Source organism: Drosophila navojoa, chromosome X (genome assembly GCF_054131105.1).
Source record: "Drosophila navojoa isolate 15081-1374.11 chromosome X, UAZ_NAV_1.0, whole genome shotgun sequence".
NCBI lineage: Eukaryota > Metazoa > Arthropoda > Insecta > Diptera > Drosophilidae > Drosophila > Drosophila navojoa.
The window spans coordinates 24398378-24418484 of NC_142895.1; the positions used below are offsets into that span (position 1 = coordinate 24398378).

General features: G+C 46.5%; 2 protein-coding genes across 7 annotated transcripts; both read right to left on the reverse strand.

Annotated features, from left to right (window-relative positions):
* Window positions 1-374: 374 nt before the first annotated feature.
* Ubr1 (Ubr1 ubiquitin ligase) lies at window positions 375-13161 on the reverse strand. Of its 6 annotated transcripts, none has more exons than XM_089264346.1 (11): window positions 12949-13161; window positions 11137-11620; window positions 6988-7005; window positions 6632-6784; window positions 6125-6459; window positions 5051-6056; window positions 3771-4929; window positions 3588-3699; window positions 3393-3521; window positions 1906-3334; window positions 375-1822 (listed from the first exon to the last, which is right to left on the reverse strand). In XM_089264346.1, exons 2-11 carry the CDS (start codon window positions 11315-11317, stop codon window positions 651-653), a joined length of 5694 nt encoding a protein of 1897 aa, XP_089120472.1. In that variant the 5' UTR covers window positions 11318-11620; window positions 12949-13161; the 3' UTR covers window positions 375-650. The 6 variants fall into 6 exon arrangements, with proteins under 6 accessions (XP_089120472.1, XP_089120471.1, XP_089120470.1 ...); XM_089264345.1 differs by lacking the exon at window positions 12949-13161 and adding an exon at window positions 12561-12920 and having other exon boundaries at window positions 11137-11617; XM_089264344.1 differs by lacking the exon at window positions 12949-13161 and adding an exon at window positions 12561-12920.
* Window positions 13162-13544: 383 nt separating this feature from the next.
* On the reverse strand, window positions 13545-17535 carry IntS4 (integrator complex subunit 4). Its single transcript, XM_030390417.2, has 2 exons — window positions 15333-17535; window positions 13545-14730 (listed from the first exon to the last, which is right to left on the reverse strand). The coding sequence occupies exons 1-2, from the start codon at window positions 17373-17375 to the stop codon at window positions 13759-13761; spliced, it is 3015 nt and encodes a 1004-aa protein (XP_030246277.1). The 5' UTR covers window positions 17376-17535; the 3' UTR covers window positions 13545-13758.
* Between the last annotated feature and the right edge of the window lie 2572 nt (window positions 17536-20107).

The window sequence follows — 20107 nt, forward strand, 5'->3', positions numbered from 1 at the left end:
GCAGATTTTATAACTATATAGTAATTAATATAATAATAATAACTAGGGGCAAAAGCTAGGCCTGCTAATCAAATTATCAACAAGTTTTTTCTATTAAAAAAAAAAAAAAAATATGCATATGCATATACATGCATACATTTATATATACGTATATATATAAATTACATATACATATATATATATACACACATATACATGTGGAGAGAAACAAAAACAACAACCCAACACACAACTTAATATTTGATTGATTTCTGCGCTGGAAAGGATTCTCTCACTATTGCGTCGAGTTGTGGGCTGGGTTGTGCATGCGTATGTGTATGTGAGTGTGAGTGTGATTGTGAGTGTAAGTGTGTATGTTTGTGTTTGTGTTTGTGTTTGTGTTGTTTTGGGTTATTGTGGACTGTGGGTGAGGTGCACACAGGATAAGTAGTAGTAAAATGCTTAGACGTATAAATATGCTCTCCTAATTTTAGTATGTAATAATCACATTGACTGTCGCCGCCTTTGTCGTCGTCGTCATCGTCATCGATATTGTTATCGCTGTCGATGGCGACAATGTCATCGCCATCGCCACTGTATTACGGTAAAGCAACTGCTACCGATATTTCTCCATGTGTTTGCAGCTTATATCGAATTCGGGAGCATGCGGACTACATGTGATGCCACTGCGTTACGGCCACATTCGCATTCTCGTTGAGGCGGGCGATCTCCTCGTGCAGATTGTGCCCCAGCCACTGTAGAAAGATGCGATCGTACGCCGCCTTGCACAGCCGGAGCGGGTTGCCGCGTCTCAGGCCCTGATCCGTCTCGCCGTACTCATCCAGATACGGCGGCTGCACAAAGCAGCCCTTGCCGCGCCCCAGATAGACCACCTGACAGTCGCGTATGCGCAAGAAGATGCCCACCTCGGCGCCGCACTCGTGGGCATGGTGGGTGCAGGCGCCCACCTGCTTCTCGCCCAGCTCCGGCTGGCAGCAGAACGACTGGCCGCACAGTATGGCGCCGCATATTAAGCACATGGTCGGCGTTTTCATCTCCTCGCGCTCGTTGTTCGGACAGTAGATGTCCGAAACGCTGTTGATAAGATCGCTGTAATCGTCGTAGAGCTCCATCAGCTCCGGCAATGGCCGCAGGCATGGCAGCAAGTCAATCGCATCCGGATCTTCGGGCGGAAGCACATATGACACCGACGTGCTGGGCGGCGCACGCTTGGCGGCGAGACGCCTGCCGACCTCGCTTTTAATGTGCGGATGCGAGGCAAAGGTCTGCATTAGGGTGGCATACGCCGACTCCATGTCAAAGTAGACGCCCAGCTCGGCGTCCATGCCCAAGTACTGGCACATCAGGCCAAAGCGATCTGGCTGGCTAGTGGGGAAGCAGTCCGGATACTCGACGTCGGTGATGTAACGGTAGAAGAGGCAGGCGCTGCGCAGGAACGAGCTCATCTGGCGCTTAACATACGTCAACAGCCGGGCCAGGTGCTCAGCCGTGCAGTCCGGCGACTCAACGCCCTCCTCCCCCAAGCCCACTTCCATTTCCTCGAAATCCTCGCTCAGCTGCTCGTTCTTCATCAGCTGGTTGACGCGATATGCCATGTTGTACTTCATGTAGAAGCTGGCCATGTTGTGCCTGATCTTGCACGGTAGCTCCTCCACGTACTGCAGCATCGCCGCCAGTTGCGCCTCATCATCCCATTTGGGAAGACGTTCCAGATCCGTTTCGTAGTCGAAGCAAATGATCGCCTTCGTCACGTTGGCCAGGAAACACGACTGCAGCAAGTAAAAGTCGATCATGCTGCCGCTTGGCAATATCTTCTTGTCCGCTGAGTGTTGAGAGAGAGAGAGAGACAGCGAAAGATTAGATATTAGGGCAAACGATCTATTCCATTATAATCGATTCACTCACCGTCTGTAGCAATCAATAGATTTGGCATCGCAAAAGTGAGGCGCACCAGCTTCCGGAAGCAGTCCCACTCCAGGACAGATACTCCCTTTTGGCTGAACATCATATCGTACAGATTGGCCGCATACTCGCTCTGGTCGCTGACCTGGGTCTCATTTAGTTTGGTCGCGTAGAGGGCGCAGGCGCGCACCAAATTGCTGACGCAGCTCTGGTGGCGCATGGGCAGCTCGGCGTTCAGCGGCTTCTGCGTGATGTAGAGGTAGACCTCGAGTGCCTGCAGTGTGTAGCAGCAGGCGTCCCACAGTAAGCTGACTTTCTCCAGCTGAACCTCAGTCATAGCCAGCAAGTACTTGGGCATACTGCCCTGTAATTGGCTGCGCTTCACGTTGCGCAGCGCCGCATGGAAGGAGCTCATCACATCGATGTATTCCTTGTCCAGTTTGGGCGTTTTTATGATATGCGCACTGCGCTCGAATTGGGCCATGTTGCCGATGATGCTCTCGTACTTCTGGACCACTCGCGGGCCACCCTCCATCCGCAGGCTGCTCAGCGCGCGCATCAGCTCCACAAAGCTGTCCAATGGCATATAGCTGTCGACAGCGTCGCTCATCGCCTGTGACGTCGCCTGGGGATGCGAGAACTTGGAGAGCGGCTCGCTGACTGGCAGCACCGCGTTGCTCAGCGTGCGGCAGTACGGGCAATGGAACTCCACGTTCTGGTGCTGGCTCTGCGCCCGGTTGCGGAGCGGCCGACGCTGCTCCTTGGACTCCTCGCTGCTGTAGTACTCCTTCCAGCAATTGTAGTGCATAACATGCCCGCAGCAGCTCACATGCAGCCCCGACAGCGTGCCCGAGGGCATGCGAGTCGTGTAGACGACGCGCGACGTCTGCACGAATGCAGAGCTGACCAGCGGCTGCTCGTTGCCGCTGGTGCTGCAGTTTTCGAAGCACAGGATGCACTTGAAGCTGTTGTTGGCCGCCTCGGTGAAGCAGCGCCGTGCGCCCAGGCAGGATACAATCTTGCCCGGATCTGGCATCACAGCGGCAGCGCCTTCCTCATCTTTCGACTCCGGTATATCCTCCCAGTCCATCACCGACTCACCCTGCCTCAAGGACTCTTCTTTACCTGAAGTGGACTCTTCACCGGCATTGGCAAACAGTTCAGCATTCGATTTCATGAACGACTTTTGTGCGTTCTGCATCTGGGCCATGATCTTGGCACGATGCTCAGCGGCCAGGCGCGAACGAGCCTCCTTCTCGGGGCGAGCCTGCTGCTCGGAGGTGAGCTGCTGCTCCTCCCCCTGCTGCGGCGGCTGTGTGCTGCTGCCCGAGGCCGCGGCTGCTGACGAGGAGCCCACGCTTGGCGACTGCTTCGCCTGCAGATCCTTGTAGCGCTTAATGGTCCACAGCACAAAGTCGCGATGCGCCTCCAGCTAAAAGTGATTAATATTAGGCGCTGCACAGTAAAACAGGGCTATGTCCAACACTTACGCGTGGACAGCGTGCCAGCTTCTCCAGTTTATCGAGTAGCTCGTGCTTCTGCGAGCGCTCGTAGAAGCTGAGGAATGGGTAGTATCCACTGAGCTCCTCCTGTATGGCGAATCCTATCAGATGCAGCACCTACGCGGACAGAAGGAAACGACGTCAGCCCGTATATCCATTATCAATTCGATTCACAGCTCTTACCTTCTGCAAATGGCTCTCGGTAAAGGAGCGACTGCGCGGGTCCAGCGCTCGATTTATGACCACTGTGATGATGGCAAAGAACACATTGCACTGCAGGATGTTGGCCATGGAGCTGCAGAAAGTGGAGCCGGTTAGCAATCAAATGGGATCAGCGCAATCTTTCAGCTCCACTCCTCCACTTACCTGAAGGCCGTCGTCAGCTGTGGCAACATTGGCGGCGGGCAGCAGACGAGCTGCTTCTTGTGCTTGCGCCGCTCGCGCTGCAGTTCCTCGGCCTTGGACTTGTCCTCCTTGGTGTAGTGGTAGAAGTACACGTTGAACTCCTCGTAGAAGGGCTCCTTCAGCTCATAGACGCCCTTGCCGTCGGCGCCGACGGGCTTCTTGAAGGAGGCCACCGTATTGATGACATCCTCAATGATGCTATCGTTGCTGCCGCCGTTGCCGTCGGGCAGGGCGCGCGAGAGCTCCGAGTGCGAGTAGGATTTGATGCAGAGCAGCTGTATGATCTCCTTGCGCAGGCGATCCTCCTCGCTGACGAGCGAGACGCCCGGCATCCAGCGCTCGCCAATGATAACAATCAACAGCTCGAGGAACTCGTCGGTCATGGATAGCTGGCGCATAAACTCATCGTCCATCTGCGCCTGCTGCAGGCTAGACTCGTAGTTGCTTTGCGCCCAGGCGATCATGTTGAATTTGTTCAGCAAGTGAATGAGGAACTCGTTGCTCTCCATAAGCGAGGCGCCAATCTGCAGGCAGACGATGTCCCTGTCCAACATCTCGACGCGGCAACGCACGTTCCTATAGAAGTACAGCTGATGGAGCAGCGAATAGCCATTGCGTCGCCACATGCCGGCGGCCACCTGGGCAATCATCGCCTGGGTGCAGAGCACCGGCTCGATAATCTCGCGGGGCGTCAGCTTAATGTTGAGCGCCTCCGCCTCGGCCAACAGGATGTCATAGGTCAGGTCGTGCGCTCCCAGATGCAGGTAGATGCCTGCATAGAAGCGCGACAGCGGCAAGTGTATGGAAACGGGGCGCGAGGACACGTCGTATATCAGGCAATTGGCCACATGATCGGCGACGGTCTTCGGCTCCACCTTCTCGTTGCCCACAATGAAGCTGTTGTTCACCAGGGCGCGCACCGTCATCTTGTAGAGCTTGCGCAGCAGCTTCACATCGCTGGCCGCCCACTCGATCACCTGGGATATGGTCGAGGCCAGCTTAATGTGCAAATTGAAAGCGCACTCCCACTCCGGCTCGTAGTCCATGTGCTGGCCCATTTGCCGGGTTATCGATTCCATGCCCTGCATCACATTCAGGACGCGCATCAAAGCCTTGCAACCTGAACAAAAAAACGAGAAGCAATTAATAAAGCTGCTGAATAACAACTGAATCCGACTAAATCGCATGGATTAGAGCGAGACAGAGTGTCAGAGAGAGAGAGAGAGAGAATGAATACCAACCGTCAAGGAAACCATTGCGCAACTCATTGCTGAGCACCTCTGGCTTCAGGCTGAGCAGATAGCGCAAGTCGTACAGTATGTAGTTGGCACGCTTGAAGAAGGTCATGCTGGCGATGTTCTTGCTGAAGTGCAGCGTGCGATTGTGAATGAAGTTCTCGATGGCGACGTGGTAGAACGTGTGCAGCAGCTTGTCGAAGATGCCCTCGTGGGCGATCAGGTGGTGGGCGATGCTGGGCACGGTGAACAGCTGGACGCTGAGCGAGACAATCGAGAAGGAGTGATCGTGATCGTCGCTGATGAAGTCCTCCACAATGGTCGCATAGCGGCGCGAGAACTCCTGGGCCAGCACCATTTTGTTCTCGTACTCCATCAGCATGCCGGAGATGAGCAGGCGATGCCAGCAGGTGCGCGCGGTCTTCCACAGCTTCACATCATACTCGAGTATGTGGCGAATGCAGAACGGCTCGTTCTTCTGCTGCACCAGCGTGGCGAACGTCTTACGGAACAGATAGTGACGCACCAGAAACTCCTGGAACCAGCTGAGCAGCTGCAGCGCGAATTGCTGGCACGCCACCGAGCTGATGTTCAGCACGGACGTGCGCAGCGACTGGCTGTGCCGGGCATTGGTCAGCAGCCCGCTGGGCGGTATATTCTGGGTCTCAATGGCCGTCTTCAGGTCGTTGCATTTCTTGAACGTGTCGCACTTGACAACGGCGCGGCCCTCCCGGTCGATGGCCGCAACGATCTCCATGGCATCCCTCTGACGGCACTTGGCTATCTTTGTCAGTGTGTTTATCACCTGGTCGAAGGTGTGCGACTCGTCGTTGTACAGAACCGTGCAGAAGTTGTTGCCGTCCAGCTCGCCATCCAAGCACTGCAGACTGGCGTTCGGCTCGATCTCCAGGTAATTCACACAGAAGGCCAAAATGGCGCTGAAGCAGATCTCGACGCGCTCGAGCACGGCACTGGTTATGACTTTGCTCTCGAGCGGATTCTTGCGATTCGCCTGCGAAGCGAGGGGAGGGCGTTAGAGATAAATGCATGGAGACAACGAACTGGCATGGATGGACTCACCAGATGCAGCTCACAGTATTGATCACGCTTCCAGGCCTCATCGTCGCCGCAATCGCAACAGCCGCCTCCGCCGGAACTGGACATTTTGTACCTGTGAAAGCGATGCGCGGATCGCTTAAAGCAATTCACGCACAGCACACAGGTCGGATCGACGCCGCACTCGCGGCAGCTATAGGTGGGCTCGCCGTTCTTGAACACCTTGCCGCACACGGTGGCCGTGTTGCCCTCCATGCGGAGCTTCTCGAGCGCCGTCTTCGGATTGTCGCCCAGCATGAACTCGACCAGCTTGTTGATGATCTCCTCGTTGGCCAGCTCCTCCTTGAACATGCATTTCACTGTAATGGAGGCGGGCAGAGAGTTAATTTTGAAATCGATCAGACGCTCCCTGGAGCGAGAGACGAAACAAAGAGAAGAGCAACTACAACTACAGCAATCTCGGCTCTACTTTAAACTTGCGACTGATAACGGAGGATGTGGAACTGGGTCCCGAGGGAGCTGTCAACTTACAGGACCCGCAAGTCACGGCGTGCTTGCTCTCCTGCAAACGCTTGATATCTTGCAAGAGCCTCGAGGTCTTGGCGGTCAATTGAACTTGCTCTTCGAGAGGCATATACTCGTAATAGAAGGTGTTTTCTTCATCTGACTCATAGATTGCTTCGTCTGTGCTTGGCCGGAAAGTGCGTGCGAGTTCGTGGATCGGGGGAGAGGATATGTTAATGAAAGGACGATGAACGGTTAGGTCAGTGGGTCTTTCTGTTCTATGTTGTTTAGTATTTGATTAGTGGGATGATTTTTTTTTTTTTTTTTTTGTTAAATATTGTTTTGCCAGGAGGCAGGATAAAGTTTAAAGTACAAATACTCACAAGTTGCTGCATTTGTATCTAAAAGAAAGCAAAGAGAAGAGAAGAGAGAGAAAACACACAAAAATAATAGATAAGGAAATAAAACAAAATCAAATACAAATATATATAGTGATAGAAGCTAATAAATTGTTGTAAACAGTCTATCTATGGGCATACCATATCCACCACAGGCACGCCCCACATCCCAGACAGGAGGATCAACCCATCCACACAACTAAATGCCCCACATGCCTGACTCATGTGCAAATAGTCGCTGATATCGTATGAAAGGCCATATGATATTCCACGTACACATATGTTATACCATGCATTCTTGAGCGCAGACCCCACTATTGCCTGTAATCATCCAAGCAGCTGTGCGAGAAATCGAAACCGAGACGTGGATTGAAGTCGCTCTGAGTTATGTTCAAACGCACACAGATTACAGGGAAACAGTGAACTATAATTAATTGGAAAATAAGTCAGCGAAAAACAGAAACACAAGTAGAAAACAGAAGCGGACGCAGACGCAGACGCAGACGCAGACGTTGACGCCGAAACCTCAACATCTGCAGCGTATGTGGCGTATGAGTAATGCACTTGGTCATTGATTTTGGCTCCAAGTTGATTCGAGTGCATGCAAAAAAGCAAAAACGTAAATAAATAAATGAAATGAAGCAGGCAACAACAACTGCAACAAAAACTGGTTAGTCAATGTGGCTAAGGCAATAAACAATTAGTTGACATTTGTACAAGAGCCAAACCCACACACAAAGGCAATGAAAATCAGAAGCCAAATTAATAAATGATTCGCCAATTGAAAGACTGCGAGACCGAGAGAGAGAGAGAGAGAGAGGGAGAGAGCGTGCACAGGTTGTCTCTTCTTGCCCCTCTCTCACTCTCTCTGTCTCTATTTACTATGAATCCGCAACCGCAGCCAGAGTAATCCAAAACTTCGGCTCAAAGCCAAACTAGCAGCGGGCTATTATTGACATCATTCAAATAAACAAGACGAGAAAGCAACAACAAATCATTTATGAGAGACACGAAAATGAACCAAGAGAAATAAAAACAAACAAGAAAAAACAGTACATCAACAATGAGTAAACCTTCGGCAAACGGGTTTTGAGGTAATCAAAAATGAAATGAAATGAAATCGAATCGAATCGAATTGAATCATATCGCATCGCATCGAAGCGTCTGTTGCATTCACGTTGATATCGAATGCAAATGCAGTTCAAGGTCGTCTCATTACGAAAAGAGTGCGAAAGAAAGCCGACAACAAAAGAAAGAGCCAAAAACTGAAGAGGGTTGCCACAGACATTACCGCACAGTGAGTTTAGTTTAGTTTTCTTTCGTCTAGGGCTTGATAAGAGAGCTGCTGAGCGTGAGCGTGAGCGAGAGCGAGAGCGAGACGGGGCTAAGGCAACGTGCTTTCTCTCACATATGTATGTATGGTTGGATGGGCCCACAATCGCATCTGATGTTGCCAGAGGCTATCAGCAGCTGTGCTTTCGCACCTACAACAATGTCTGCATTGCGTTCGCACACATTGTCAACAGTTACATGGAAATATATATATACATGTACATATATATATATATATATATATATATATATATATATATATATATATATATATATATATATATATATATATATATATATATATATATGTATTGTGCTACTGCCGCAAACAAACCCTAATGCTCCTCCCCCCCTTATACACGTTGGCCCACTTATTTTGGCCGTGACTATAAGTGCGTATACTCAAATTTGTTGCTTTTGTTGTCATCGTTGTTGTTGATTCTTATGGCGTTGCAGCCTTGCCAATTGCACGGAACACACCGAAACAAAAGCGTATTCCAGACGTTCCTTTGTTCCAGTTGCGCCTCAGCTGTTTGCGCATGACACGGCCACGGTGTGCATGTAGTATATGCAGACGTTCCATTGCTTCCTTTATTCCAGTTTCCAGTTGCACACACACGCACACACCGACACACGGACACAGCAACGGCAATGGGCAACAGTTATCTCTGACTTCTTTCTCCTCTTCCTTCCTTCGCAAACGATAATGAAATCGCTTTGGCCAAATTCTATTCCTCATTATCTGCATTTGTGATGGCCACCACTGTATCGTGGTGTAAGCACATAAAAACTGCCAGTAGGTGGCGCATCTTGGATTATTCATTGATTGCATTGCTCAAGAGGAAATTGTTGGAAATTTTCAGGGCGCTCCCCAAAACAAAAAGAAAGAAAGAAATATCCATCCGCCTGATTTATGCATGCTCCGAGCGTGATCACCTACAGCGGGGAATAAAGAGCTTCCCGAGAAAAACGCAAACGGCCACGTCACCTCGCCTCGCCTCGACACACCAAAACACGGCGGTCATTCGAATGGGGCCCAGCGTCGAAGCGATGACGACGATAAATAAAATGATTGAATTTTAAATATATAGAAATATATGCATATCCCAATATATATATGTATATATCGATATATAGTGATTGTACGAGACAGAAAATGTATCTTCTAGACTCAGCGAGTAGAGGAACATAGTTCCAAAGTTTCTATAAACAATAATCGCAGTCAATGCAAGATAACGTTCGGCTCAAGTACAGCTCATATCTTTATGTGATAGCCTACTATCACAACTGCCGCGTATTTGTATGCTGATAATGCCGTTAAATTCGCAGGTCAAAAACCCGCTGAGCTTTATACTAAATGCAAAGCATGTTTAAGCAGTTAGCAAATATCCTTATATTTTTATATACGTACATATGTAGTATATGAGTTGTGCTAAGCTTATAAATAAATATAAATGCATCTGAATTTCCTGGGCGAGTTATTTAAAGCGTTTGCTAAACCTTTTCGATTATTGTTAATCATAATGTTAGCTTGATTCATTATAACGATGATGAGAACCTGTGGGAGGAACGAGATTGATGGAAATTTCTGCTTCTGTTTAGGGAGGAGCTCATTTCAAGTGGAACAACGCCAGGAGGGGGATTCAATAGACCGCTATACTAAGTTATATTTGAATGGGTGACAGATATGGATGCTATAGGAACCCATTTACCTCCTGAGCTCCACTGTGTCAGTTTAATGTTCGACTAAATTGCTTTAAAGTTGCTGAACTCCAAATTCTGGGCATAAACTGTCGCGAATTTTATCCGCAACTCAAAGAACATAAGATATAGCTGGAAGATTATCAAGCCATAACAAGTTTTATGGCACCATTCTCAGCAATAGAGTGCAATAGGAGAAATCCAATGAGATAAACGAGTTCCTTATTGGACAACTTCCTCTTCGACCCTTAAATTCTGTCACATTATAAATCCACTATTTAAATAATACTCATTATGATGACTAACAAAGCTTATGACTCAGTGAATATTTCTGCCTATACACAAGCATTATATATATATGTTAGAGATCCTACCTGAATTGGGAATAACTAAATTCTAAGGTGCATAGCAGTTATAGACAGGAATAGCCAAATTGATCAATTCATAATGCACTTTGAGAACATTGAGTCAACGGCAAAACAGTTGCATAAAAGTCCAGGTATTCGATGTATAGGTATACATATAACTATATAAATATATGATATATAAATATAAATACGCCTCTAATGCGGAATGTGGCACAAAACTAGTTTTGTTATTGTTGCTGGGCTAGACTCGGCTGGGCTGAGCTGATCGGAGCTGGAGAGTTTTGTAATAAACAAATGTTGGTGCTCGTTGCAGGCATAGATGCATGGAATAGGTGAGACAGGTGAGCCGCTAGACGACAGCTAACACTTCGTGCATCAGCTCGAATGAAAGGAAGAGCGGCTGAGCGCTAATTCGCGGAAATCCAATGGAGAGCACAAACAGCATAATGCCAAAGGAAAACGGAAACAGAAAACAAAATAATAATAACAAAAGAGCAAGAGCGAAAACAAAATACGAGAGAGCGCACGCCACAATGACGATAACAATGAAATCGAATTCAAGAGCACGACTCCAATACAAGTACTATATAAAGACACACACACACACACACACCCATAGATAGACTGATAAATAGGCAAGCACACACACACGCACACACTGACAAACATCAACACATATACTCTTACACACTCTCCCTCTCTCTCACGCTATGTAGGTTAGAGCGGCACTCACCTGTTTCCATTTCATTATGAACTTCGAAAAATTTGGGCGCTAGCTTTTTAAAATAGTCGATGAAATCGTTGCGTGTCAATGTTCCGGCCTGCAGCGCGAGGCGCCACTCTTTGATTGGGGAGCTGTGGTCATGTTCGGTCGGTGGCACAACGACAACATCTTCCATATCGTAAGGATCCATATTTGGTTTCTGTTGCTACTCGATTGTGGTGCGCCTCACTCTCACTCTCTATTTATATATATATATATATGTATATATAACATATATATATATATATATATATTACTCTCTCCCTGTCTCTCTTTCTCTCCTTCGAATGCTCTCGTTCTAATCTATAGTTCTATATATGTGTGTATATTTAATTCAAGTTTATGTATTTTCTTGGCTTGTCCTTGGTTCGATATAACAGTTATTTTGTTGCTGCTTTTGCTGTTGTTGCTACTGTTAGTGATGCTTGTTTTCGGGTTGACTTCAATTTACCTACTAAACGAAAATATTGAACGCAATTGAGGTGTTTAGTTTTGGTTGAACATTAATTGTTTTGTCGTTTGATTTATATACATCCAAAATAACGAGTGCACACACTGACTTATTAACATACATACAACAGATTTGAGATGAACTTATGTATGTATTTAATGCCTATGTAAAGCAATAACTATGTTTTGTTTGCCCTCTTGCGGTTATACTTCTATACTAATGTTAATTTGACAGTTTATACAAATGCTGCTGCTGCTGCGGCTGTTGCTTTTCTTTTCTTGTCAATTACATACATATTCCATATAAAATTATGTTTTTGCAACTGTTGCTTGGCCACATTGTGAAATCGAATAATAATAGCTCTTATTGCTTTTGTTATAATTCAAATATCGCCGCAGCTGAGGCTGCTGCCTACTGCTGCTGTTGTCGATGAATAGTTTTGGCAGCAAAACAAAAACAAAACGCGCGACGCATTCGCGATGACAGCGGAATGGCAATAACGCACGCGTAAGTGGGAGCGAGAGCGCGCATGCCAACAACAGTAGCGCAGGCCACAGAAACGGCAAGCAAATTTTCGATTAACAGAACAGAACCGAAACAAAAAATAAAAAAAAAAAAAATCAACAAATTTAACTTTTAAGTATTCAATTTGAAACGCAATTTATGTATATAGATATCAGAATAAATTTACATAGACCTATACAGATATATGTATGTAAATGCAAATTACGATGTATGCAAGTATATATTGATATATGTATGCATGTACTTGGCAGGCAACAACAACTGCAGCCAGCCTGATTCTGCATGCTTAAGCACACACATACACACATGTGCAGATTTATGTATATGTATTCATATATATTTATATACTCATACATATGCACATACTCGTTCACTTGGACATAGTAACACCCATTTACATTCACACACGCACACATACATCTCTGCAGGCTGGTAACCAACTATTTTCCGTTCAGTTTATTTAGGCATAAAAATGAACACTATTCCCAGCTAACATTTTTGTCCGTTTTGTTCCGTTATTCGTGCATATTTCGTTTCCTTTTCTATTTGCTTTTCACATGCGCATGCATACATTTGTATATATATATAATATACATATATGCAAGCATGATATGCGTTTTTATATTTTCAACAAATGATCGTTTTTTTTTTGTTATTTTTGTTTTTGCACTTCCTACGCGAAAGAGACAATTGTCGACGCTGGAGGAACGCGACAGGCAGCTGATGAATTATACAAGCAAGAAAGAAATGAAAACACTCAGCTGCACACTCGCCACTCATATGCTAGCACCAAAACACATACATACACTATTTCTTTATATGTACATATAGTTTTCTACTTTGATTTAAACTCTTTTTTTTTTATATAGTAAGCAGGCAGACTGTTCAACTGGCTGCTGCAATTTCGTAATATATAATGCACGTTTCAGCTTAGCTTTGCTTGGCTTATCCGCTTCCAATTATTCGCGTTAGCTTTTGCTCGCGAACTACGCACTACGATTACGAGACAGACTGACCATTATTATATCGATAGTCGAGAAGTAGTATCGATATGCGTTCAGCAGCATTAAATAATTATTGTTTATCGTTTGATTTAGTTAATACATTAAATGCATAGAAATTGTCGAATTCAGAGCCTTAAGTATCTACTTATGTATGTTAAGAAAAAAATTCAGATATTTGAAGTTGACGACAGCACTTTTTTACTAGATTATCGGTAGTCGTGCAGCACATATGCTGCGAAGTCGCGATGAATTTGCGATAATTGTCAACGTCTTCGAGATGGCGTTTTCTTCATAAATATCGATTTGGCGCAAATGATTTGGTATTTAATATTTTTAGGTCTTTATACATACACATGTAGTTAAAAGATTATGTTGTTACAAAATAAATAGACTAGTCATTTGATATTTGTAAGGCGACTTTTTATTTTGATTAAACATAATGCAATTTTTACGAATTTTTGTAAAACATATGTACATATATCAGTGTTTGCTTGCATGTATATGTATGTATATTTGTATGTATAAATCTACAATTTGTCAACTGGCGCCTGCAGCGCCGTCACGACGATTCACGCCGTTTTTTCTTGACCGTTTGCTAACTTCATCGGATGGCTAAATGCCCCGTCGCACCGGCTTGGGTGCAAAGAGAACCTTGGCGGGCTTGCAGAGCTCCAGCTCGCTGCCAGGCCGCACAGCGAGGCATAGTTGTATCTCCACCAGCGACGCCTCCGTCCAGACGCTGTGCGAGAGTAGGATCGTTGTGCGCAACCTAACGTTCGTCTCATGCTCGCCCTGCTCCGTCATGATGGGCTTGAAGTCCGTCATCTTGGGCACCACGGTGTGCATGTGCTGGTCAGGATACTTAATCTTGATGCGCATGTCCGCCTTCTGCGACTCCAGAAGATTATCAATCTCGGCCACGAACGGCACGGCAGCAATCAGACCGGCCGTCACCTTGATCACGTTGTCCTGCGACTGCACCGGGCACGGCTCCAATATGTTGGCCATGCAACGCCGAATCTTCTCGTTGGCCGGCGGCAGAGCTAATGGCGGCGCATGCTGAACAAGTGGTAAGATCTCTCGAAACACGCGTCCCGGCTTCGGATCGGTAATCGCATCCAGCTTGGACAACAGCGACCGAGTGAAACTGTCCGGCTCCGCTTGGCCCATCTGAGGCTTCAGCTTCAGTTTCGTGTCCAACTCCACGTCTGCCTGCTCTCCAAAGGAAGTGGTCTTTGTGCGGGTCTGCATAAAGGCGCTGATATCCCCAGCCGTCTGCAACAGCATCTGGCAGGGTCCGAGCGCGCTCTGCGACCTATCCCGCACCACCAGCACCAGATGCAGCGCACTGGCCCGCAGTCTGAGTTGCTTCACCTGCAGAATGTCGCCGTAGTTGAGCCCGGAGAACGTGTGCTGCAGCTTCAGACAGTTGCGTATTAGCTCCGCCAGCGACTCCTTGAGCGGCACGCGGCTGCGCTGGGTGCTGGTGCATCGTTGCATCTGCTCGATCTGTATTTGTGCCGAGAGAAAGGTCTCCAGGAAATTGGATGTTCCATACATATCCGAGTCGATGGCGCCCAAGCGCTGAAAGCAAAGCGAATCGAATTAGTGATAAGTCGGCTTTACCCAACAGGCGTTACTTGGGCTACAATATAATAACACAAGAATGATTTGATTCGAGATATATCTTTCTCTCTCTCTGTCTGTCTATCTATTACTAGTTTTAGTTATATTAAGTTTAGTTAAAACTATATAGATTATGCATTGAGTAAATATACTTGTCTCCTTTCTCTCTCTATTTCTGTCAACTGAAAGTTGCTAATTAAGTATTACCAGTAGATAGATATATATTTGTATTCCTCTCTGATTCTGGATCTAACGTTATTTCAAGTTCTTAAACAAATCTTGAATATAGTGCATTACAGAAATAACTCTCTCAGTCTCTACCTCTGGTTGGCCTTTGCTATCTCTCTCTCTCTCTCCTTAGTTTTGTTACGCTGAAAGTTCTTAACTAAATGGATCTTGGAGTGAGGGATCAAGTATTAAGCAAATATCTTCCGCTAAATCCTCATCTCTCTCTCTCTCTCTCTCTCGCTCTTGCATTTCTCTTTAAGCCTTCAAGTTCTCTCTCTATATCAATCTATCCTCTCGCTCTCTCTTTCCATCTTTCTTGCTCTCTATCTCACCTGCAGATTCGACTGCGCCGTCTTCAGCAATTCGATGCGATCGTCGGTCATCGTGAATACCTCGCCAATGTGGTTGAGAATCATCTGCAGATATTCGGCGGAGCTGCCGACGGCTTGAAGGCCGTCCTCAACACGCTTCGTTGTGGACGCTGAGGAGGCGCCCTCAATGGGCAGCTGAGGCACCAGCTTGGGCATGGAGTCGCGTAGGTAGGCATAGTGTCGATGCGTGGCCGTGGGCAGGAGGCTGATGATGGGCACCAGGTGCTCGGCGGCGTTGAAGACCAGAATGAGAACGCACAGGTAGGCGGGATCCTCGACATCGCGTTCGGGCGTCTCGAAGAACGGATGCACGTAGAGCAGGTGCCCAGTGACGGCCATGACGAGATGCGGATGCTTCTGGCCAATTTTCCGCATGCAGGCGTACGTCGAGTGGCGATCCTGCGGATACTTGGCCAGGACATCGAGCAGCTTCTGCACGACCATCAGCAGGCAGGTCTGGGTGGAAACGCGACAAGCGCCGAGCATCAGGTGCAGGCCCTCGCGCACATCCACAGAGTAGTCCTCCAGAGAGCTAAGCATGATCTCTAGCTGATCCTCGCGCAGCACAATGTGCCGTGAAATGGCCGTCAGGCTGTAGATGGCCTTCAGGCGTACATCTTCGATCTCATCGTTGAACATGTCGACGAGGAAGTCCAAGCTGGTCACCGCAAAGTCTGGGCGCGACATGGCCAGCTGGCACATGGAGCCCACGGCAGCGGTGCGCACCTCCAGGAATTCGTCCTCCAGGCCGTGCACAAGCGCGCCGCACGCACCGCTGGCTATAAGAGAAATGCTGCGCGCATCCAGATGCTCCTGCGGGGCATCGTCTGCCCAGCGCTTGCCCGATGACCATTCACCACTGGTGACCAGATGCGCGCCACGCTCGTGGGCGTTGCGCTTGCGGCGCAGGTTACTCATCAGCTTTTTGTCCAGGGTCTGGTGCAGGTACTCGCTGCTGACGTGCGTCATGCTGCCGAGCAGTTCGGCGGCCAGGACGCGGATCTGCAGCGAGAGGTCGCAGAGCGCTTCGCAGACCTTGCTGAAGGCGGCGTCGATCATGCGTATATCCTCGTGATGGCGCTCAAAATTAATGATGTAGTCCGGATGCCGATTGCCGAGCATGTGGACCAGGCGCAGCGCCTCCTTGCGCACGCACTCGTAGTCATCCTTCATGGCCTCCACGGCACGCTTGTACAACACTGGCGGCAGGTGGGAGCCACGCTCGCCCAGGGTCAGCAGGGCATGCAGCGCCTGGGCACGCACGCCCGAATCCTGTGAATCAATGTAGAAGGCCAACTTCCACACATACTGGCGCTCGCTCTCATGGCAGGTGGCAAAGCGTCCTATTACCAACATCGCATTCTTCTGTGTATGGGTGGATCCACTGCGGAGCAGCTCCTTGGCCAGATGGGCCACCTGGGTGTTGTATGCCAGCGGCACCATTTGGCGGCGCTGCTGTCCGATGCGGAATAGGCACATCATGCCCTGGGCGAGCACCTTCTGTGAGGTCTCCTTGCGCAGCAGGTAAATGAAGTAGTCGATGATTAGAGTGATGCCCTCTTCAGTTCCAGACTCACAGCCCAGGCCCGACAGCAGCTCCAGCAGTTTCACACGGACTGAGGTGTCGTTGTCGCGCTCCTGCGCCTGATACAGCTGGAATATTTTGGTGGCAGCCTCTTTCAGCTCTGCTATCTGCACATTATCATAGACAATCTCATCCGTTATCTTGACAAGCACTTCCAGCAGCTCCTTTGTCTGGTTGGCATTGGCTGGGCCTATGCTCGCAACAGGCATCGAGCCTATGCCGGGCACTATGATGCTGCTGCCACTATTACTAGCCGGTAGATACGGTTCGAGCAGTGCTAATACATGAAGTTTCCTTTCCGGTTTTGGTTTCGGTTTGTTGGCTGGCGGCGCCGATGCCTGCAGACGCAGCTTCTTTAGCGGCGGAATGCCAACAATCGTTTCAATGAACGACTGCGGTTTATTAATGGCTAGTGCCATTTTGGTTAGTGATTCGCGTGCCTGTCAAGGTTCTATAATTATTATTTCGTTATTTCTTGGGCACAATTGTGTTTCATCAAATATATGAGCAAACACGGACTAGGCTTGTATCGATAAGCCAATCATCGTCAATCTGTTTACATATTATATCGATATTTCAGACTAGATTTCATGGTGGACAAAAAAGCACTAAATATGGTAACTGCATTTTGAAAACGCTAAACGATACATATCGAAATCGAAACTCGGCTTGCGTTAGGCGGGATATCCACAGTCGAATTTAAAACGAAAATGTAAAATGCAATCCAAGTAATGTCAACACAAAATATATTGTAAACCACATATACATATGTAGATTAAGCAATTTATGTAATATTTAAATTGAATACATATTGAATAAAAAAGGTAGTTGATTCTGACCACAGAAGAATACACGTCTGTTACATTATTATTATTTTTATACCCTGAACCCATTGAATATGGGAAATCAGGGTATAATGGTTTTGTTAAAATGTATGTAACAGGCAGAAGGCGGCGTGGCAGACCCCACAATTTGTTTATTAAACTGCTTTACCGATTACAAAACTCGCGTTGACATTCGTATGAAATGAAGACTAATATCATTAACCAAATAATGTGCTCTATGGTTAGTGCTAATATTTATTTGTACATATGTATGTATATGCGAACTGAGTCTTCTAACATTGGTGAGTGGTACAGCACTTACATTATTGTAAAGAGACGCCTGATTCGTAACGCTGGAATAACTTTCGATTTGACTTATGTATGTACATGTGTACATATGTATGTATGTAAGTAGATTGAGCTTCGTGTCTGATACTGAAAAAGGAAATTAAACAACAAATTTACAATTTTCATTAGTTTATTTATATACCTATGTAGTTATGCGGTTTACAGATCAAAAAATATTACATTTCAAATTTAAGGCAATACATACATAATATATGTGTGTATGTATGTACATATATGCAAAAGCTTAGCTTGTCAATTACAATTACATTACGGGGCACTCGATCGAACTGTTACCGGGTGGTCTGCTGTTTTGTGAAGGTGGTATCTTTGCCTGGAAGATCGAAAGAGTAGGAGAAGGAATTGCCTGCTTGGAAGAGTTACGGCGGATGAGCCAGAGGTTTCCCTCTTGGTTCCTCGGACGGAGTTGTCCCCCCCCTCCCATTTTAAATGTCCTCTAATTATAATACAACGGAGTCTGTGGCTATTTAGTGCTTTAGTCAGTTTTAGATGAGCAACAGCTATACATAAGTGCCGTAGTATGATCGGTCACTTATGTATGGACAACGTAAGCATTGATACGTTCTCGTCCACGCCGTAGCTTAAACACTTGAATATATGTATATGCCTTCTCCATGTATGTACATACAAACATACATATATACGCATACATACGACATGCTATATACTCTCGTTCTGTCGCTGCTTTTAGCGATAGAACTCTTTATGTAAACGTTATGTATTTAAGCTAAGACAAAACCTTTTCGAATTGAATAAAGCATTAATAATACACCACTTGACGTGAACAGACACCTTTTGATCATTTCTTTCTACATGACTAAAAGATACTGTCAAAGGGGAATCGACCGATGTTTTAAAAGCCAAATTGTTAAACATAAAACAAAAAGGCAAAACAGCATCCCAGTATACTGCTGAAATCGATAACTTGCGAAAGCAGTTAGAAGCAGCTTATATTGACGATGGTCTAGACCCCGACAATGCAGAAAAATTCTCAACGAAAGAGTCTATTACTGCAATGACTAAGAACTGCGAGCATGAGAAACTGAGAATAATTTTAGAAACAGGAAACTTCGTCACTTTCAACGATGTGATGGGTAAATATATCCATTGCAGCACTGAAATGACTGGAAGCGCCAGCACAGTATTATTCAAGCAAAGCCGCAATAATAGAGGAGGTGGTTACCGACACCAAAGAGGTAAAAACAATAGCCGCAGTAGCTACAACTCTAACAATAACAATTACAGAAATAATGGTAGAGGCCGGGGCTACAATCGAGGAAGATATAATTCCAACCGAGGCAACAACCAAAACTGCCATAATAATAATAATAATAATAATTATGGCAATAACCATGTCCGAGTTACCCAAAGCAACTCGGGAAACGGACAGAATCCTTCAGTAATAACGAAAATACAGGAAAAGTTTATACACTACTAATAGACACAGGTGCAGATATATCAATTTTAAAAGAAAATATTGATATATTTGATAATGTAAATAACAACATTTCAACACAAATATCAGGCATTGGTGAAGGTTCAGTTTTTTCAAAAGGTTTTTTTCTGAAGGGCAAAGACAATTTCGTAGCTGATGCACTCTCACGCATCACTATTGAAGATTTAAAAAACATTGCTAAAAGTATACTTAAAGTCACTACAAGAAACCAAAGTAAACAGAAAAAATCCCGCGTGTTTGCCTAGGCAAACACTTGACAACGCTTCTAAGCCCAACGTATATGAAGTCATTTGCAATGACGAAATACGAAAAGTAGTGACCTTGCACATAACAAATAATACATGTTTCTTGAAGCATGGACAGAAAGTTATAGCAAGAATTGATGTTGACGATCTGTACACCAATGGAACCCTTGACTTAGGTCAATTCTTCCAAAGGCTTGAAAAGCAAGCCGGTATACTTAGAATTAGCCAACTCAAAGTGGCACCGAGCGAAAAGATCTTTG